Raw genomic sequence first — 22,845 nt, forward strand, 5'->3', positions numbered from 1 at the left:
CTTTGCTCTTTAAATAAAAAAAAAGTACAGAAAGAAATTGTAAAGCTTTCAATGCATTGTGATTATATTCCTTAAAATGTGCAGTAACTAAAACTCAAATGTTTTAATACAGTTAAAGCTCCTCTGATGGTTTTATAATCATCATATGTATACAGTTTTACAATTCACTGTATTCTCCATGTCTCTCTCTTAAGCCTATGTGGACATTACTGGTGACTGCTGCAGCCCTTCCTCATTTTTGTAACTCGTCTTTCATGACTTTGGCTGCGTCAACATCCTGTTTTCCTCAGAACAGTGCTGCAACACCCAACAAACTCATCACCAATCCTTGCAGCCCTGTCTAAAAGAGATATGAACAAGCATTCAGCAGTAACTGTTTCCTTTACATATAAAGGTTATACAAGAAAACATGATACCCTTATATAATACAATACAGCGTAATAGATTGAACCAGTGTTTCCAAATCATTTGACCTGTGACCCCTCAGTTAGACGAGAGGTCACAAGCCAAATAACGCGTCTGTTATTTAAATATTAGCACGTTTAACTTCTTATGTGCTTATGCGTGTCACTATTTTCTATGTGGGAGAATGCGTTGAAAGTGCTTTTGCTGACTTTATATGTAATCCAAATGAGGCTGTCTTGACACTGACCGAGAGGATGGCCTTCAACGTTCATTCATGCTGCCTTTGAACCTGCCAAAACAACTGGAGGTAAAGATTTGCTCCACAAAAGGACCAATAAACCATTTTGTCACTGATTTTGCATTAATAGAAACATAGTGAAGAAACATTGACAGCAAGCGCTTCATGAGTTCTCAAAACAACCTCCTCTGTTCTCTTGCAGAAAGCCACCGTCTTGTTGAGACTATTTGGTGTAATATTTATACTAATACAGGTGTGACCAATCAAAGTGGATCGTTTTTCTAAAAGAGGACTTGAGATGTTTGTGTTCGTAATGCAATATATATCTGTAAGAGCCTTTTAAACAGTAAATAAAAGGTTTGCTATTCTTCAGTTTATTAACTGTAACTCTACAGTCAGTATGTCGATCCTTGCAGAAAACGGGCCTCCTGCATTAAAGAAAAGACAAACTAAAAAAGCATTTTACGTCAGAAACTTCTGTCAGATCAGTGCATGGACTGCTTCACTCACTTTCTATCTATCGACAGAGACTACATCACTTTCGGTGGTGGTCTGCTCCACACCTGTGTTGAATTGCTTTAAGTGGTTTGCTTTGAATGCTCTGCGGAAGGCCTATGATATTTGGATCCAATGTAAAGTGCTGCAGGTGTTGTTTACTTCCAAGGTGTGTCAACTTTAGCACCCGCAGGAGTGCACACCTGGGTATAAAAAAATAGTTGCCATAGCGTGGTTACTGTCATGCTGCAGGTGCAGTTACACTTAAAGAGACATCTCCCCAAACAACTTCTCAGGAAAAATAACTTGAAACAAGAAACACAGAACAAGTTTGTTTTTTATCTTTGATACTAAAAGATCTGAGTATTTCTTCTGCTACTTATTTACAGGTATTAAAATGTCTTTTCCATGATGTCTGCATGTGTTTGCTTCCAAGAAGCGTAAATGAACAGGCTGATAAGCCACTTCCTTTTTTTTGTTACTGTGGTCAGCGATGTACTGAGTCATAACTGACTCTCTCTCTGACAGTAGTCATGTGACCCTTCATCCAGGAGACCTGCTGAGAGTCATTCCAACATTTCACCACAAGATGGAAACAAAAGACCAGAGAAGACGTGGAGCTCATCTCCTTTGTCATAATAAAACTCAAAATTATAAAATTCAAAAAATCTATATTAGAATGATCTTTATTCATATTATTATAATCAGTAGTATTAATAAAAGTTTCACTAACAGTGATCATACTTGGAGTAGTAATCATCGTCTCATTTTATATTAAATTATGAGCACTTTTTACTGGATAAGAGGCTCTATATTTTCAAAACAACAATGCTTATTGTTTCTGCTGTTAATGTACGAATTGCAAGTAATATAAGAAATGATTTAATGTATTTCTTATTGTTTTGTTTTTTGTGGTAATTGTTATTTTACCCGTTTTGTGTTTTTCTTTTGCATTATTTTTGGGTAGTGTTATCTTCTTCCTTTGGCTATGGATCAAAGGACGTAACTGTACACGTTACCTGTAAGTATTTTAAAGCCTTGTTATTAAATAGTTTACCTTCCTGATAGCGTTTGCAAGGCTATGTGTGTGTGTGTGTGTGTGTGTGTGTGTGTGTGTGTGTGTGTCTTAGCAGGTCCTCTGGTAGAATCTGGCTTTGTAAACATTTGGCCAGAGCCGCGTGTACCATGTTCTAATTGAAGTGGACTACTTCCTGCCAATTAGTGAAACACTCCTTTAGCTTTAAAGGGAAAACCCAAAGGGTAAGGTGTCTGGAGGCCTCTTTGAAATATGCACTGGAAAAAATTAATAACTTGGCTGTCCAACATCAAGCAAGGAAATAATTAGTATTTTTTTCTGGGGTTTTTTGTCCTGGTTTTGAACTCACACTACGTTTAGTTTTATCAGGTCAAGGTAACAGGAGGAGGAGGAGGAGGAGGAGGAGGAAACCTGTAACTGTTGGACAGCAGAGGGCGGCATGGTGGTAGGTAACACATCACTCTCAATTAGTGCCATGGAGCTTACAACCTCTGCTTCAATACATCTTAAATATCTTATAACAGAGGGTTTTGTTTGACTTGTTTTATAATATGCAACTTTTTTTCTGATGCAGTAGAACGTTCATGACTCTGAGGTGCTTACTGATATGAAACTGACGTCAGTTTTCTCGATTATTAAGCCGGAAATCTTACGGATTGTTGACTTCCCACTTTATTCATTGCTGTAGCAAACATTTCCCTCGTCTTTCTTGCCATTTTTAACCTTTTAAATGTAATTGTATCTTTGTATTTTTCATCATTTCTCAGCGCAGACACACAAATCTACAGTACCTTTCCAAATACAAAGACTGCTCTTCTTCTCCTTTCTCATCATCTGACAGAGAGGCGTGCTTCACATTCCACTCTCTGTTTCCCCCCTAAAAAGAATTTTATAATAATCTCTGTAATCTACGAACATTTAGTAAATATTAATTTGATTCAGTGGGAATGTTTTTGGAGACTTATTTATTGTCAAACAGCCCCTGGATGACACAGTAGCTGACAAATACAAAAGCCATTCATAAAACAGTTTGTGCAGTCTCTCTGGAGTGTGAAAACAACATATAAAGACAATGTACACCTAATGTATGCATTTACTCTACACAGTTACATAGTAAGCACATAATTCAAAAGATATAAATATACAAAGTATTTAAACAAACTATTCAGTGCACCTTAAATGTATCTGTATTGCAAACAACAACAGAAACTAAATAAATATTACTGTGGTAATATTCCAGCATACGTGACATAAAAAACAACAATTGATAAACAACATAAAGTAATATCTGTTGTAACAGTTTTATGGGTAAGAAATTGCATTTTTGTACATATTTTTTATTAATATATGATTGTCTGTTTGATTTAAACCCCTCTGAATGTGTGATTGTTTACTCAAACCTGTGCTGGACGTGAGTCAGCTTAGAGAAAAGTGGTAACACTGTAATGTTCATGTCATAGTGCTACAACAGGCTAAAGCTTCCCTAAAAACACTGCTTTACAGTACAGTCTGGACCACACGCTGGAGTGCTGCAGAGCTGAGACACATGGTGCCTGCTAATGTAACAAACTGAAGCCCTCTGCCTGTGTTGGTCCCACACACCTGGCACTTGATCGGTTGATGGGAGCATGACCTAACCCCGTCTCATACCCAGACCGTGGTGGTGTTCTCTGAAGGTTTCTCCTACAGCGGACAACAGCAGTGTTATCAATTGAACACAACATTTAAAATAATTAGAAATCAAATCTTTGTGTATGTTTGTGAACATTTGTGCTGTCTAACGTACCTTCTGCTGCTGGATATACATCACTGCATCGTGAACAGTGACGAATATGTGCTGAGGGTTCATGAAGTTCATTAGGCCGCTTGATGTGAGGATCTTTAAGACGCTTTCTAACAGGATCAAAAAAAGATTTTTTAAATGTGTATCATCCTTCTAAACATGAAATAAAAACGTGTTATTAAGAGAGGATATAGCAGGAAAAGCATTTGGATACTTTACCATTGCAGTTTGCCAGATATACATGAACCCCAACTTTCTGGCATTCAGTGCACATCTGCAAAAAGGCAAAAGCAATCGATCAGAATGGCATGATGCATGAAAGACATTTGATAAACATATTTGACATTATTTGCACGTCTTACTTTAGCAGACTTACCTGCGTAAAGAGTCTTGCTCCAGCAACATCAACAAATATCACACTGCTGCAATCGATCAGCACTGCCTGAACATCGCTCTCAGAGGTTTCTACAGAAAGGACAGACTGAAATGTCATTTGTAACGCACAGATCATTTTGGTACGTCCTTTCTGATATCAGAACAACTATAGTTTTTTAATATATGCATGACATGATATGATCCACATTTTCATTGCTTACCTGATTTAAAGAACTCATTCTCTGAAGAAAACAATGTGTTTGCGATGCCTCTTTCCTAAAGATCGACGGAGGAAGATAAACAATAAGACCCTGAAATAAGACTGGATTCACACAGTGTGAACAGCATATTCTGTGTCAGCTCAGTCAGTGTTTGCAGCGGTCGTACCACAGTGTTGACGGTGGCCTCTCTCTCCCGTTTCTCCAGGGCTTTCCTGGCCTTCTCCCGGCTGCGGATCTTCTCTGGCGTCAGGCCCAGCAGCCGGCTCATCTCCTCCCTGAAGAAGCTGCGGTTGCCATAGTAAATAGGCCCATTGTAAGTCAGGATCTTAACTCCTGGCACCTCATAGCACTGGAAGCAAAACAGGATCAACTCAACTTTATTCTGGGATAGGCTGCATCGTCTCTGAGGGTATGATCGTCACTTGTTGGAATAAGAAATATAGACTTCATAGATTTTTTTTGAGGATTAAGCAGTAAGGCTGTCCTCTCACCTTGCTGTGGTTCTCCAGAGGTCTGTAAATTTCTGTGTTGCTGGCCCGACCAAGCACTGTACAACCAGCCCTGTTGAACCATGGGACATCAGTTTTAAATGAGCACATTAAAACACCATCTACCTAACTTACAGGTATGAAGTTTTACTTTTAAGCTCCAAAACAGAATCAGAACCCTCTCTCTTCACTTCCTATAATTCCTATAAGACATACTTCTACATAGCTCTTGTTAAGCTCATGTTCAAATTCTCTGATGTGCATGTTATTTCCAACAGCAGAGAATTTGGCAAGAGCGCTAGCAGGTTTGCACACTTGTATTTGTGCTGAGTGAGTGTAAAATGTACCTTTGTGTGCGGCAGATGACGGTCATCATAGAGAAAACCACCCCGATGGCGAGGCCAAGGTCCACGTTCAGAACCACCACAGACAGCCAGGTGACCAACCAAACCATCTACACAAACACAATAACGTATTGTCGTACTGTTTAGTACAAAAAGGGAATGTGCTACCTTTACCTCTATGTCTTATCTATACCAATCTGTGCTCTTACAAAGTCAATCTTGCTGACTCTCCACAGCTCGGGTAAATCCTGGAACTGCAGGAACATCTGCCTGAGGCTGGTCACATTGATGCACGCCAGCACTGCCTGTGGAGAGAGATAAAAGATGAGATGAGTGCTCTGTCCTTCTCTCTTTCGCTCTCTCTCTCTCTCTCTCTCTCTCTCTCATGCTTGTAGAGATACACACATAAACACACCTTGGGTAGGAAGTAGAAGAGCGGTCCGATCAGCAGCAGGACGACCAGAACAACCAGACTGGTGAACAAGCCGGAGAGCTGCAGGAACACACATTACAGTTTATAAAAGCTCAATAAAACTTCACATACACACTAAACAATGACTTTAGCTTTTTGTAGTATGTACACTACCTGTGTGTATCCACCGGCGCTCTCCAGTATGTTCGTGGTGGCTAAAGTGGCTGAGCTCGGGAAGCAGGTGAAGAAAGAAGACACTGTGTTGGAGACACCGTGAGCCAGGAGCTCCTGAAATCAAACACAGGTTCAACACAAAATAGTTAACAGATTGAAGAGAGTCAAATATCTTAAATTGTAGCTGTGACATTCGCACACTTTACCTGGTTGGGATGGATGGAATAACCGTGTTTGTCTGCGTAGATCATCGCCAGGGAGACCGACACAGCGTAACCAACAAACGTGATGGCTACTGTGTCTCCAGCGATGTCTGGGAAAGTGTGCAGGGCGGGCATCCGAGGCTTCGGGAATCTGAGGATGAGATGGTTTAATGTAAAAACTACTGGAAACTAGTGAGTATGTAAGTTTTGTTATATGTCAAATTCAAAAGATTACCCAGCTGGGATGTGTCCGACTATCTCAATGTCATAAGTCGAGTCCAGGGAAGAGGCGTACGCAACACCTGTAGCAATGATCACCTGAAGAAGGAAGTATAAAATCATGACTCATGACCTGTTGATTGTATTATAAATGTACATTCAACGTTCATAAAATCCAGCTGACTAACCGTGAGGATCTCCACAGGTATAGGTGTCCGCAGCCGCTTCCGGTATCGCATGTTTATCTCCTTAACTGGCACGAGAACAGCCAGACACACCAGCGAGATGAGCAGCTCGGCCATGTTGGTGTGAGGAAGATTCTCCATCACTGACGCTAAAGTCTGAGCATGTGAAAGAGTGAGCTGACTGCAAACAGCACCAAATACCAAAATAAAAGCATGTTACAGTGAAGAAACACTGCTCACCTTGAAGAGGGAGAAAGTCCCAGTGTGGCGAGGGAGCCGCAGCCCCAGCATGCTTTGCAGCTGCGAGATGGTCACATGGAAGGCAGCAGCACTGGTGAAAGCCTTCACAATCGGCTCGGAGAGATAGGTGGAGAGGAAGCCCAGCTGAAGGCCGCACATACACAGCTGGGGAACAAGAGGTTGAATTATGGTCTGTGTCAGGTGATCAAGTCTTCAGACAGATTTTCAACTTGTACCTCTGTGTTTAATCCAAAGTATCTGTCTTTCCTACCATTATAATTCCTGAGAGGAGTGCTACAGCTGAGGCCACTGCGATCCTCTGGCCCTCAAACTCAGCAGCTTCAGGCGAACTGGAGTTCATCTCCAGAGGAGTGGGAACCAGCTGCTCCACCACAGAGCCAGTCATCAGACTCACCACAGCGAAGGTACCTGAGAGCAGACCCGTTATCTCAGCAAGAATAGCAAACACACGCACAACATAATTTAACCATTTATAGTCTTCTCCATAACAATAATTTTAGCTATATGCTTCCCCAGAATATACAGAAAGTTATATGTGATATTAAAACAAGTCTTACCTGTGGACACGTGTCGACCTGTGCCAAAAAACATGTAGAGCACCACTGGGAAGAAGGAGGTGTACAGGCCAAATATTGGAGCCACAGATGTGAGTAAAGCGAAGGCCATGCCTGTGCAAGAAAGGACATTCAAAAGTTAATCAGTTTTCATAATCTAAGGCAGAATGAAAAAAAACGGTGTTGTTATTGACGTTGATGTAGGCTGACCAGGATCTGAAAGGTGACTAAGGACAAACAGTTAAAGATGTGACTGAGCCTAAAACCATTCAATCATTTAATTAAAAGTTATCTCATGAGACTTAACATATAGAGCAGGTCTAGACATTACTCTTTGTATATGCATTCATTTGATTTGCTAGAGACTATGCAATTACACATGAGCATGAAACTGATGTGGTGCCACTGAGAGTTTATCTTGGCTCTAGTTTGGCCTTTACATGTAAAGAATGATAAAACTATCAGTATCATTAAACCACATTACATTACAGATATAAAGATACAATAAAATACATTTACCATAATATACTGTATATAGAATACATAAACCGTAATATAGCAAAACATTACATACACTTACAGGCAATGATAATGTAATATTAACTAAACTTTATACATGTAAAAATAATAATAATAATTGGTGCTCTACTAATTTTTTTTTTTTAGAATGAGCGTCATTAATAATAATAATCATTATAATAATAATATAAAATAGTACAATCATCATTGGGTATAAAATTAGACAAACGATCGTTACTTTTTTTATCCATAAAGAGAAAAAAAGCGTAATCACGTTACTTTGATCATGTGTTTACTCACCTTGCGGAATGTGAAGAATACCAACTGTCAGTCCCGCGATAGTATCCCCTAAAATCCATTTCTTGAATCTGTATCTCGGCAGCCAGCTGAAAATAGGCATTCTCTCCCTCAACAGGTGGAGGCATGCCCGCCTCGAACACCTGCACCTCCCGGCCAGCTTCTCCCGCAGCCGCAAACTTCCACTCGTGTTGTCATCGGAGCCGTAGGCCTGTTTGAAGCGGTCCTCCGTGTAAATATTCCTGTACACGGCCACGGAAGCGCTCATTCTGTCCCTGTGGAGGTGAGTGATGATAACTCACCATGCAAGCTGTTATACAGTCAGTGAAAGTGTCGTCTGCTGCAATACATTTATACCAGACTCTGCCCTGACCTTAAGAGCCATTGCATTTTCCTGTCTGACTCTTCTTAGCCAATGACATGGCTCAAAGCTCAGCCTGTTTGTTACAGTGCTGGACAACTTTTTTCACATCTTTGTCCTGCCTCCTACATCATAAAGGTGTGCTGGCCCACTGTTTCTTTTTCCTTCAAATTCCCCAGGGTCCTACTGCTAAAAGGATTATTTTTTCAGACATACAGTCCTTTTCTTAAAATCCCTCCTTCCAAGAACACACGCACACACCATCCTTTGCATCCTCCCCTGTCCTCAAGAGAGCTGTGCGGGAGGTACAAGCTCAGAGGAGGCACAATTAAGTCATACAATGTATACCACTGTTAACAGCCCACCTAGATCAAAGTTGTATTGTGATGGTTTGAGGTGTAACCCCAAACCATGTCTGTTAGCGAGGAGTTCATTTCCGAGGAGGATGGATGTCTGTAATGGGTGGGTCTTTAAACTGTGTAGCCATAAGGAAAAGAGTCTGCTCCCCATGGGAATCCTGTGAAACTCAATCACACATGGCAGCCTGGTTCATGGATCAAACCACACCTTGACTCTGCTCAGAGATGGAGTGTGATGAGTGAGGTGTTGTTCTTTGTAAGACGCAAATGAATTCAAGGGAGCTTTGAATAAATACAAGATAAGACTGATAGCACTGGATATATATGTACTGGCTATAACTAATGTCTCCCATACCTACACATCAAAGTCTTCAGCAAAGATGACAAAGCATCTGTACATTGCATTTGTGAATATTCTTTTACCTTCCAATATACTAAAAAGTATTTCGTACGGTTATGTTAGTTTTCATTTCTGTTTCGAATGACAGGAGCTGAAAAGACCAATCCACATGCATGACACGCAGGTTGAGAATATGGATGTGAACGTGTCACTTCTCTGCGACTTACTGTAACCCACAACATGCTTCTGGAGTTTGCTGCTGGAAGTGACTAGACGTCTAGAAACTTTATTCTTAGAGTAAGTGCTGTACATTAACTACATTTATACCTCTCAGTAGAACCTCCTCTGTTGTCATAGCCAATTACATTTTCCTTTGTTGCTCTTTTTAAATTGGGTGTTCCTCAGGGGTCCATACAAGGCCCACTATTGTTTTCAATTTGCACATTTCCTCTAAACCAGATTATTTAGAACCACAGTGTCTCCCACCACAGTTTTTACAACTGGGAGTTTTGACTTGCTACCAATACAATACGCTACAATAAAGTGTATCGTATCCTATCGTATCCTATTGTATCCTATCATTTCATATCGTTTCATATCATATTGAATTGTTTTGTTTCGTAACGTATCCTATCATTTCATATCGTTTGAATCGTATTGTATCCTATCCTATCCTATCGTTTCTTATCGTATCGTTTCTATTTTCCTTGATGAAGACGAGACGTTGACAAGCTAAAAATAGATTGTTGATAAAAACTCTGACGACACACATGTATTGTTTTCGTTAACAAGGCGAGACAAGACTAAAATGTTTCTGGGGGGCTGTCGGACATTTAAAATGCATATTTTCCCCCACTATGCGTCTGTCAAAATACAAGCAATGCATTCCTGTAACTGGGTAACGGTTATGACGAAGGTGGTTGTGAACTTTCTCTGTGCCACCCAGGCTTTGTGCTTCAGACTCTTTACGCATCATTTGACGCTTCTTCTGCACAAAAAGGAGCGATCATCGGCTGCTTCAGTCAGACTGTTAAAAAGAAGCGATGATGAAAAGTAATCTGTACATGAGGTGTCTTCATCGTTTTTTTACTGTATGGATGGAGAAGAGGGACACTGGAGGGGGGGTCATATTTTCACAAGAGTGAAAACGGTTACACTAATAGTAATGACTAAGATGTGACTTTTTGACTAAAACAGGACTAAAATGTTTTGAGTTTTCGTCGATTAAAACTAGACTAAAACTATAAAGGGTAAAAATGACTAAAATGTGACTAAAACTAATAAGCTTTTTCATCTGAAGACTAAGACTAAATCTAAAATAGCTGCCAAAATTAACACTGGTTTCGTATTGTTTCATGTCGTATCGCAATGCATCTTATCGTATCGTATCATTTTGTATCGTATAGTATCGTATCGTTTCACATCGCATTGTTTGGTGTCGTATTTTCATATCACTTAATTTCGTCCCCTGGTGTTTGGTGATCCCTTATCTGTAAAACACTTTGTGTTTGTGATATTATTGCCATTTTTAACTTCTTTAGTGCAGCTTTGATTTTATCAATATGAAATCATTTGTATTTTTATACAGCATTCACCTCAACAACCCAGATGAAGCCATAATTAGCAGGGGGTGTTTGGTAATACCACATACAGCGACAATGCTGGAGTCAGGTCAAATTATTTAACCCTGATACATTTCTTCATTCCTTTCTAATGACTATTATTAATTCTTTTTTTTTTCATAAAGGAAAACAAGCGCTGTTATTGTTATTCACTTAAAGACTGGAGCCAAACAGGGTGTAGGTGAGAGGTCCAGTGATGCAAAGGTGAAGCACTGGTTGGACCCCCCCCACCCAAAGCATGACATGTCCCTGTCTTGCTAGAAGAAATAAACAGACATGCATGTCTCGAGTTGTTTTGATTCACACTCGTAGAATTTCTGTGTCTCTGCTGGAGAGGAGACGCAATGATATGAGGGTCTCTAAATGCCCGGAATGCGGGCCATTGTGTATCAGCTCCAGAGGATTTATGAACATACCGACGGCGTGGTGTGTCTGTGTGCTGTTTAAACAAGATATTAATCAGTGGTAAAAGGAACAATGAATGGAAAAGGATATGGAGTGTTAACCCCAACTAGACGAAACCCTTCTGCTTCATCATAACACAGACAGCCCCTTACGAATTTAAACAATGAGAATGTGAATACCTGAGTGGCGTACTAAGCCAAGAAGTCTGTCATTTATGCAATCCAACGGGCGATCACTTATCTCAAAAGCAACAACACAAAGGGTATTAACACATTTTCGTAAGGTCACATTGTGTTAGGTCACTTCTAGTTTTTAAATGTGGATAGCAATACCTTTCTGTTACTCTGCAGTATGTATTGTTTTCACTTTCTGTGTTGTTTACATCTGTGAAGTGCAGCATTTTCCTGGAAACAGGCAATCGGCTGGACTCATAAAAAACAGTTATGGTGTATTTTTCAGGCTTGTAAAAACACACACACACCATAGTTATGTCTGGCAGCTTATCTCATGATCCCGCTCTCCTTGTTGCATTAGCATTAATCACATTATAAAAATATCTCATCCACCCTGTCTCCTTCATGCTGAGTCCTGATCTTACAGGGTCTTTCTATTATTTTCGTCCAGGGAGAGGCTCCAGTCATTTTGTGGCCTATAGTTCCTGCTATTGTTCTTTATCTGCTTTATGGGATGCTTGTCCCGACCCCCCATGGCACGTTACTTTGGAAATGACCTTGTCTATGAGTCTGACTGCTGGCCGCCAAACCTCTCCTTGTGTCCCCTGTCTCCTTACCTCACCCATCCCTTTCCGCTGGCAGCTCCTCTCCATCCATTAGTGCCTCTCCTCGAGCTGTCTGTGTTTTAACATTGTTTGACTCCATGAATCATGTCCACACTGAAGAATTCTTCCTGTCGGCTAGTGAATTAGTTGGAAATTTGTCACTGATGCCATACAAAGTTTCTGCAGGCGAGCACAACCCAGGAATTTGTCTAATGGCCCTTTGATGTGTGTTGGAAAATGAATATTTTATAGAAGCTTGTCAGGCTCTATTATTGAGGCGATACAATAATCAAACAAATGTTGCATTCTTTGGCCGATGTCAGTCACATTTATGTTCTTGATTAGCCATGTCTTTATTCCCTAGGGCACCACACTGAAATCTAATGATTAAAGATAGCATGTTCACACTTATCATTCATATGCATCCAAGGCCATGATTGTAAAGCCTGAAGGTTTCCAGTGTTTCTTCATACCTTCCCTTCTACGACTGATTTTTACTTTGCGTGAGTCCAGTTGGTTTCATAACGGGTTCCTGATTTCCTTTTTCACTCTTGATGAACGTCTCCTGACCTCCACCCTGACTACAATGGTCAGGTCCATTCATCAAACATCTGGGTCATCCATCTCCTGGGCGGGTAAGGCCGCACCCGCTTACATCCACCGGCTCCCCAAGGAACTGTGTGTGCGCTCGCGAAGCATCCTCCACAATTAAGTTTTATGTTCTCATTAAGGGCACAACAAAGATGATGTCTTTAGGGCGTAATGAATTGTAACGTAGGTTAAGCACATGATCGTTCTTCCTCTTCCATCTGATTAAGTCGAAGGTGGATTACGCACAATGGTGTGCTGCTGGCGAGGGACTTCCATGGTGAAGACCAAACAAACCAGAACAGACAATAAAAAGGTCAACACCTTTCAAAGCAGCCTGGCTGTCATATGAAGAGAACAAAAGGTGAGCCCTGGATTCCCATTTGACCTTATTTTCCTTGCTGATAGTCACTGTCCTGTCCAGCCCCTGTCAGGGTATGGTGCCACACATCCTCATTTTTATCTTGTCCCATGTTGGGTATTTCGGACGGTCTGACGGTTGGTTAGAAATGGAGCATTTTAATATTTGTACGAGCCATATAGATTGGCTGTTTTGATCCACAGAAGGTCAACTGGAGAGTCTACTTATGGGATGTGTCACTTCCTCACCCATGCCAAAGCATTGTGCAGCTGAAGTATACAAAAGCGACACAGCCTTGAACCACATTGAAAGAGCCGCCGCTGCATTGTCTGCTAAGACTCGACTCTTCTGTCAACACTTGGTTCACTTTCAGCTGCAGAGCAAAGTGTTCAACACAACAGAGAAATATTTTCCTGTTGTCTTTCAAAGAACTCAGGCAACACCCTGCTGTACATGTTGGTGTATTTATCTGGTTTGTACAGAAGAAGAATTAGTCCCAGATCAATGCACAGAAAATAGTGGGCTGGAAAATAGAGAATACATGTGAGAACAATTTCTGTGTATGGTAAAAGATTTTCTATAAATTATATAAGTTTAATGCTGTGAAAAGATAGACCTTTGAACTAAATATTCAGGCTAAATCAGCCACAGTGATGGGGGTTGAAGGGAATGGGATTTTGCGTTGATCCACTATAGTCACTGTAGTATTTCGCCTCGTGCGTGAGACTCTGGTGGAGTGGGTCCTTGAGAACCAGCAGTGCAGCCAGGTTCACCTCACACAGAGTTCAGAGCAGATATGTTCTGCTCATTGTCCAAAAATGTTGACTGGGCATCTTTTAGTTGGCAGAAAATTTGTGCCTACATGTTTAAAAAGAAATGAATATGGATTATTTGTTAAACAAATAATAACAAATTTGCCTAGTTTTTGAGATCTCTGAGATTTCTGAACCTTAGCACAATCTTGGAATTGATTTCATGGTGCTGACATGATTGAAAATTGTTTCTTAGATTTCAAATGAATCGTCTTTTTCAGATTTCTTCTTGTTACCTCAGAGTTCACATCAAAAAAAGTAGTACAAATGAGAAGTGTTCACTGTTTTTGAACCTATCTTTAACCAAGATTATGCCACGGCAGGCCTATTTAGCTTTGGATTTCTCCATATATTGAAGCAGTGTACTTGACACTGTTGGGTAACGTTACTTTTAAAAGTTGCGTTACTGAATTACCCACTGTGAAAAGTAACTAGTACCTTTGTGTTACCAAAAATTAAAAATGGCTCCTTTGCGACGCGTTACACAGTCGGTTATATTATCAGGACGGCGTGTAGCCTACTGTACGTCTACCTGACTATTGACTAGCCTAGTTTACCGTCGATAATCTGTAACTGTGCAGCCTCTGTAACTCTGCAGAGAGTGTGAAGTGTTGTGTCTTTTTAAAACATTTCTAAAACAAAAAATAACAGAAAGAATGTAAGGACACTTAAATAGCTGAAAATGAAAACATCCTCTGCTAGCTTGCTAGCTTACTAGCTAACGCGACTTGTTGGACGTGTACAACGAGGAGGACTACTCATCCATAATAATGAATGATTAAGAGTATATACAATACAATATTTAAGTAGATGTATCCGCAATGTCAACTAATGAGTGGAAAGCAACTTACAGGCAAGCAGAAAACAGCAGCAAGGCTACACTCAGTGCAACGTTATGAGTGTGTGTACCAATGACTGTATATATAGATAGACAAGGCGTCTCCATCTGCTCCCACTGTACGAAATCGATGCCAAAATAGCCCCTGTGATAGGCGCTGCCATCTTGCAATGGCGACGTCATAGGGAGCCAGAGACTGTGCAGTAGAGATCGGCGAGTGAAGCGGCCATAGCCACTTCCGCTAACCCAAACACACACTTAAGGTATGGAAACTTCAATGACTGTCGTGATTTTTTTAGTTACGTTTCCACTCGCGGATCTTCCTCTGCTCTGCTCACCCGGAACTGATTGGCTGCAGGAGCCGAATTTGTCAACAGAGCTTTCAATCATCATTTTGACAGCATCAAATAACTTATTAAAAATAAACTTGTTAGAAAAATTTACACTTGGACATAAATCAGCATGATAATAACTAGCTATAATGACAGAAACCATGTTTGAGAAAAATTTATCGGATGTGTATTTTGATTTTATAGTTTGACCCATGTCCCATCTGTTAACATGGAGGAGGCAGGCTTTATGAGCTATACTGCAGCCAGTCAGCAGGGGGTGCCCAATATGTTTTGGCTTCACTTTTAGGGACCTGTCATGTCGTCCATCTTTTATACAGTCTATGGTGTGTACACACATGCCCACCAGTTGCAGACAATGACCTGCTCTGTTCATACGCTAGCTAGATCCAACTTAACACAGACTTTGTACTAGAGAGTTGGCAGGCTAAATTCAGTTTGATGTCAGGTTCAACTGATTCAGATATTTACGTCTTCACATGTAGCTCCTTTGGGTAATGTCAAGAAAAGATGAAGGCTGCTACACATTAGTGAAACAAGCTAAAGTGGCACTGCAAAGACCAAGGAGCATAATTAGTTAACTACATTATAGTATTTTGTGTGACTAAAGGTTAAGTTAGAGAAAAGTACCCTGCACAGCACTGGCACTTGGCCTGCATTGTGTTGTATTCTCTCTCTGTATTGTAGCCCATTCCTGATGCTATTATTATATCAGACTTAAGGCTAAAGTTAGCGGCTTTGTTTTGTTTTTATTGGATTTCTGTCAAATTGATAAATGCGACCTGGGCCAATTTCTGAAAGTGCCTTATGTTCGCTTAATACATCGGCTAGTTTGCAACCTCAAGGCCTTTGCCCTAGTGAAAACTGTAATAGTAGCATTAAAACATAAATCTAACCTGTTGCTAGCTAAACTTAGCATCCAAACAGGGTTGACTTGAAACAAAAGGGTGGGACCTGAAATGTCCTCATCATACTGTGCTACCACCTAAAATACACATACAAAGCTGTTACATCACGTACAATCAACTGATGAAGACGGTAACTTGTTAATGAAACATGCAGCATTAGCATTAACCTCCATCATGTATCTTTGTGTGGCATTCAGTGCCATGTGTAAGGACCTTTTTTTGTGGTTCCCACTTTAAAACACAAAAAATGTTGCCGACAAGTCGTCACTAAAACCATTCATACATTTTCCAACGCTGGGTTTTCCTGGGGTGCGTCTGTTGAATTGTTTCTGCATCAGTAGACACCATCTGCAGCACGTACCATGCTGAAAGCAGCAGGGTGGAGGGCAGGGAGACGTGGACCCAGGACTGTACTGGTGGCCGCTGCCAAACCTCCTTCCTGCCACGCCGTGCCATCACTCATGCACACACATCCAAGGCCAGACGACAAACGTGAAACAAGAAAAAGGGCTTTTGTGTTGCGTTACATTGTGCAAGAAAAGGTTTATTTATGAAGGCTTTGTTAATGAATTGTTAGTTATTCGAGGCGTCTTTTCTAAACCAAGAGTACATACATAAAATGTAAACTTTGTTGCTCTAATAGTTTGATGCAAAAATCTTAGATGACCAGAAAGAAAGGATGCATAAGACTCTCCTGAGAACTGATTACAGTTTCTGATGTTGTCGTCAGCTTACATTGTGCAAGATCCTGTGAGGTGCACACCTGAGCACGGCTCTAGTGTGATCAAGAGGGCAATTTCGTGGTATTCTTCAATTCAATTCACTTTCTTTTCCTCTCCTTTTCCCACTTTTTCCTTCTCGCCACCGCCTTTCCTTTAAGTTTCTCTCCTTTTACCTCTCCATCACCTTTCCCTTGCTCCTATCCAAACGTTTTGAGCATCAAAGGGCGCCCGTGGCTCCGGCTGGATGGCCACTAGCTTCTCATTTCCTCTCCTGCTCTCCAGCCATTCAGCGGTGGCGTGCTCTGTCAGGGCTGAGCGGGCCCCAGGGAGTCCACCAGAAGCCTCCGCTAGGCGCTCACCGCCGCTTCCTGCTCATTTAAGAGAGCCTTCAGAATGGAGCGCCATTGTCCTGGCTGTTATCTGATGGCCCCACTCAACAGGCAGACAAAGCCAAGAGCCTGGGGGAGCCCCCCCCCACCACCTCACGGGCTGTGTCGAGGCTCTTTTTTGTGAAACATGTCAGTAGGAGCTCTGCAAACACTGATAGATGCATAAAAGCACCACACATTTTGTGGGCATTTAAAGGGAATTCATAGCCTACTAGACCACACAGATATTATGAATCGTTATAAGAGATATGGAGGAACCTGAGCTCTGCATGGGAACGTATAATTAAATACATTATACTGACAAAGCCTGTAGGCCTCTTATATGTGTGGCTAAAGGAGCAGCAATACAACTGTAGTGTATCAGCGAGCCTGAAATAGTTTGATTCCCTTAGTTTCACTCTATCAAGTATAGTTTTAACATCATACTTGATCCCCACACTAACAACTTTGTGGTGGTTTTACATGCAGGACAAAGAATCATCAGCTACATGGTGTTGTTGTTGGTTTTCCTTAGAGGTTAATCCTCCCTGAACGTCTCATTCTCACATTTACTTTGACAGATGTTTCACATGAATAATATATGAGAGGCAACACAGAGCACACTGGCAGGATGAACCAATAGATCAGTGATATTTTAAGTACACACCATCTCTATTAAGAGTCTTAATGTCACCGTTAAATCTGAAGTTTCTGTTAAAGCAATGGTTTTTGAATCGTGTTAAATGCGGGTGACATTTGTACAAACACAAGCCTTGTATGAGTCAACAGATTGTTCATGTAATGTAGCTCACTACATGTTGTCATCCTTCACATTCCCATTTTAGCCTCAATGTGAACATTGGTGACGCCAAAGCTGCTGATAATTCCCATGCATAAGTAAATGTAAACCTTACAGGTCTTACAGTGTGTTCACATCTGAAGGATTGTGTTTAAAAGTAGGAGCACTAATGCTTTGTGTGAGCTTTATTACTCAAGAGATTCCCTTAAAAATACACATAAAATAATGCTGAGCTGCTCTGTGCTTAAAAAAGGAGGAAGTAAAATGTACTGAAGTCAGGTCAATTGTATTCATACAGCACAAAATAACAAATTCAGCTAAAAGGGCTTCTCAGTCTGCACAGTTTTGACAACCTCTGTCCTTTTCCGCTGCATGGAAAAGGAAATGGTACCAGAGAAAGAAATAGAGGGAACCTCAGGAAGAGCAAAGTCGGCTCGTCTGACCTGTTACAGCATCAGTTATTTGTTTAATCCATCAAATGGTTATTGGAGTTCATCTGTATAAGCAAAATCATGATATTGTCCTTTAAACTAAATAAAGTTACGTATAGATTTTTGTAGTTGCTTTTTTGTATTTTTTTGTATTTATTTAGTTGTTATAACCAAATCAATGCAGCTTACATGTTTGAAAAGTCTATTTAACCATTTATTTTACACTGCTATAGTTTGTTCTTTAACTTTAACCATTTTAGGAATTTGTAAGTGCATTCATTTTTATCATCTAAGAGGCACAGATCAAACTGTGCTCTTGAAATAGAATATGTGGTTCCTGTTTTAACAGTTTTTTATACAGAAGTATTATTAAGACTTATCAAAGATTAGGCAGTTTTTGCAACTGGTCTTTTTATCGTCTTATTTTGCGGTCTCGCAAATGACAGATGTATGAAAGACACATATACAGCTTCATTTCTCCCTGGCAAAGACTCTTCAAGTCTCTGAGCTACACTGAAGGGATGAACAACATTCTCCTTACAGATTTCCTCTAACTTGATGTGATGATGATGATGGTGGTGGTGGTCCACACAAAACCTCAGTTGAAATACGATCTAGCAACTGCTCAGGTCTTATAGGATACAACTAACATCATCGTCAGGCCCATCCAACTATTTAAACGCCCCATGTTCACTGTATTAGTTGCATTTCTCCACTTATATGTGCATTTTTACACGATAAGTCACCCACTCATATCTACAGTGACATCATGGAGTAGATACAGTATGGGAGCAGTGTCCTCTTGTGGAGAGAAAAGGGAAAGCAAATGCACCAAAGTTTTTTCCCTCTTCATCCAGAACAAGCTTTGTCTCATTTAGCCGGTTTTTTTTCTCTTTCTTTGAGCCTTTGCCCCACACACACACACACACACACACACACACTTACACAGAGAGAGAGAGAGGTAAGGGGGTTTCCTATAGAGACACCATTGTGTGCGCTGTATCAAAGGGAGACTTGTTAGAGGAGCTTTGGTGTGCTGTGATATCACCCACATCAGTCAGGACTGCCCGTGCAGATGCCTGCCACCATGGGGGTGGGGGGTGGGGCTGGACTCACAGCTACCTGCTCTGATTTCACAGACTTCAGACCTGACATGAAACACTGCAGCAACGGAAGGGCCATGTAAATTTAAATATCAGTTCCTCCTTCCTTAAAATCTACACATGAAAATGTCTTTTGAGATGTGATCCGTTATTGTTCTGTAACTGTTTGTCTGCTGTAAGTTAACTTTGTTGCCTCCTCAACAGCCCTCTCTAGTGGGGGGTCAGTGAACTGAGCGACCTCACCATGTGTGGGAAAACAAAAAGAATAGTTAAAATTCAGGTGGAACAATAATTGTACGGGAAGTGGATTGAATTCCTCTGAATCAGTAAAAGTTAAGATACTTTGTAAATTACACATGTGAACACAAAAGCAAGGTCTTTTTCCTGAAGTCAAATATGACTATGTTATATATTAAAGAGTCAAATTAAATTGAATTGATTTGAATACCTTTAATTGCAGTTGTACAATAAAGTTTATCTCCTCACTTGTATTTACAAGAAACTAATAAAAACACACCAACATAAATCAACATATCCACTCACACGTGTAAAATAGGTATAAAGAGGAAACTAATTGTTAAATGGTTACATAATAAGAGAACTGTAATACTGTAATATTAACAGTAACTGTTGGAAACTCTTGCAAAGAAATTTTGTTATTCTGAGCATCAATATTACAACGGAGTATGAAGTCCACATTAAAGGAAAAAAATCTGAAATTATGAGAATAAAGTCGTAATATTACGAGAATAAAGTCCTAATTTTAGGCTATGGTTAGCCTGTATGGTATATTCAGGAGATATCAGAAGAGCAGCCAGCCGCCCGCGCTAAAACAACTTTATTCGTAATAAAGTCGCAATAATATGACTTTCTTATTTTACGACTTTATTCTCTCATTGTTACAACTTTTTTCTCGTAATATTACGACTTTCTCATTTTACGACTTAATTCTCGTATTGTTACGACTTTATTAATACGACTTTATACTCGTAATATTACGACTTTCTTTTTTTATGAATTTATTATCATATTGTTACAACTTCATTCTCGTAATATTACAACTTTCTTATTTTACGACTTTATTCTCGTATTGTTACGACTTTATTCTAATGCTAATACTCACCTAATGTATAATATAACATCAATATTTTGGTCTTTAAACGCATCATCAACACTTAAATACTTTAGTGTCTTTCATTTATCATAAGGAAAACCGATTTTTATTTTCATTCATTAAGTTTTATCAGACATTCTTTTAATACCAGTGAAAGGACAACTTCAGCAGTTAAAGGACATTAGTAAAATCCCTGAGAGAGAATCTTAAAAGCATATTTTGGTGTAAAGTCAAAGCAACACATGAGCATTCACTGGTTTTACCTGTGCAATCAACCAGCCCAGATCTGAGACATTAAAGCTAGGATGATGTACAAGCAAACACACCAGATGAGAAAGCAAAGGCTCATAAAACAAGTGAAGAACACTCTAACTCAAACCGACTCATCCATCTAGATCTCCCCTACTTTTCCCTCTCTTCTTTTTTGAAGATCAAGCTATGGCAAAAAGTTGAATAATTCTGCCTCTTTGATCTGCACACACAAGTGAGAGTTCATTTCCATTTTTGATTTTTTTTTCTCTTCCTTTCTGTAAGAGTGCCAGCATCAAGATTTACCTTGGTGTGCAAATGTGCTGGAATAGGTTAAAAGGAAATCTCGCTGCTCTCTCAAAGCACAAGTGCAGATGTTGTGAAGTTAATTAAAAATTTAGCAATTCGTTTCTCCCGTCCTAATTTAGGCAGCATCAAATGGAAGAAAACAGACGGAAAAATGACTTGTGAGAGAAGTCCGTGCAGTCTGTCTTTTTACATGTGTGGCACCGTCAACACGGAGGAACACTTCTGTGATGTACAATTCAGGATGAAGCACATTTTTTTCACAATTTAACTTATATATGCACTCCTGTAAAAATCTATATCTATAAAATACACTTTATCAAATGTAAAACAAAGATTACAAGCGATCACTCCTACTTTTTAATTCCCTTATTTCTGCTTCTCCAAATCTATAAGCTTTGCCTGTGATGTTAGTGAAAGATCAGAGATTAGTCCAGTCAAATATGCTCTGTTTTCCACGCAGCCTGCCTCATTTAGAAGACAACAGAGATAAACAGGTTTTAAAGCCCCCCTCCCCGATCCACCAATCTTCTCTACAAGTAACCCGACTTTATTCGTGTTTACTAAAATTGCATCAGTATGTTGACACAGGCCTCGCATCTTCTACCAACTCTTCGATCTCCTCCCAAATAATTGTGCCATCCACAGAAAGGATGTCAAGTCTCAAGGTGCTGCCCACCCCTCTCCACTCCCCCCTGTGTGGAAGATGCTCCAGGAGGGTAGCAGAGGGAGGGTGTGGGAAGGATGGGGGGGGGGGTCTGTGCAGGTGTTGCAGCTGCATTCGTACATTATTCCTCTCTGTGCGAGCAGTAAGCCTCTCTGTGCTGCCTCCCCCCGGTGGGACCCCCTCCTCCACTGAGTGATATTACAAGCGGCAGCCGTGCGCCTCTGATCTACATGCGCCGGGCTCCCTCCTGGTCCTGGGTGAATAGCGCTTGACTTGTTCAATTTGTTTAGAAGCCGCGTTCGACGCTTTGAAGCCACACATTTTAGCATAAATCATAACCTGTCTCCTTGCTCACAACCGCTTTGAAATGCAACATCTGCTTTTGAATCCCCCTGCTTTACAATTAGTTAGACAACATCAATAGATTGACTCCCTATAATTTTTCTTGATAATGAACTGCTTTGTACACGTGCGAGGGCATTAGTGGAGGGCCATTTGATTTTTTTTTTCCAAGGCCGAGGTCTTGAGTCAGATCAATCTTCATCAGCCTCCACTTCCTGAAGTTCTCAGCGTGTTCTGCAACAATCAGACACACGTGCTAAATTGGGTTACCCTCCATGCTAACCTACTTAGGAAGTGTCATGGTTGTGGGGCATGTTAGCGGGGCCATGTTGTTTACTCTTTCATCACACTCTTCAGGTTCCCGGTTTGTTGGTTTGTTTTGCAAAGCACAGCCTTCTGTTGAGCTGTGGGAAAAGTGCGGAATCAAAGTCCCGCGGAGCAGCCTGACGTTGACACTGATAAGCTGGGCCTGTCACTATCCGTTTGTCTGAATGACATTGACGCTCAGGTTGGATCTCTGGAGGAAGCGGCGCACACAGAGCCCAGGTGCTGCTGTAGGAAGGAAAGTCGACTCTATCAAGTTGGCTTAATAAGTTTTAAAGTTAATTCTATTGAATAAAGGAAATGAACTCATTATCAGTAGGGCTTTTTCAATTTACTGTAGCAAAGTTCAAACGCTCAAAATCTGATCCATCAGTTGGAAACGTCTCATCAGGTGCATTAAGAATTCTTTTTGCAGGTCGGAGGGGAAAATAACAATCCCAAAGATTTTTATTTTCAAAGGCAAGCATTTGATCAGTAGTCATCAATTAA

At 40.5% G+C, this 22,845-nt stretch overlaps 1 protein-coding gene across 1 annotated transcript; it reads right to left on the reverse strand.

Moving 5' to 3' along the window:
- Nucleotides 1-3,425: 3,425 nt before the first annotated feature.
- slc26a10 (solute carrier family 26 member 10) lies at nt 3,426-8,477 on the reverse strand. Its single transcript, XM_069660727.1, has 18 exons — nt 8,213-8,477; nt 7,397-7,507; nt 7,090-7,247; nt 6,819-6,983; nt 6,582-6,734; nt 6,410-6,492; nt 6,178-6,325; nt 5,972-6,085; nt 5,801-5,878; nt 5,595-5,690; nt 5,389-5,495; nt 5,045-5,114; nt 4,720-4,902; nt 4,554-4,608; nt 4,334-4,422; nt 4,177-4,231; nt 3,961-4,067; nt 3,426-3,857 (listed from the first exon to the last, which is right to left on the reverse strand). Exons 1-18 carry the CDS (start codon nt 8,475-8,477, stop codon nt 3,819-3,821), a joined length of 2,076 nt encoding a protein of 691 aa, XP_069516828.1. The 3' UTR covers nt 3,426-3,818.
- Between the last annotated feature and the right edge of the window lie 14,368 nt (nt 8,478-22,845).

The sequence above is a fragment of the Semicossyphus pulcher genome, unplaced genomic scaffold (genome assembly GCF_022749685.1).
Source record: "Semicossyphus pulcher isolate SPU_LCO1_2020_fin unplaced genomic scaffold, fSemPul1.0.p SCAF_13, whole genome shotgun sequence".
NCBI lineage: Eukaryota > Metazoa > Chordata > Actinopteri > Labriformes > Labridae > Semicossyphus > Semicossyphus pulcher.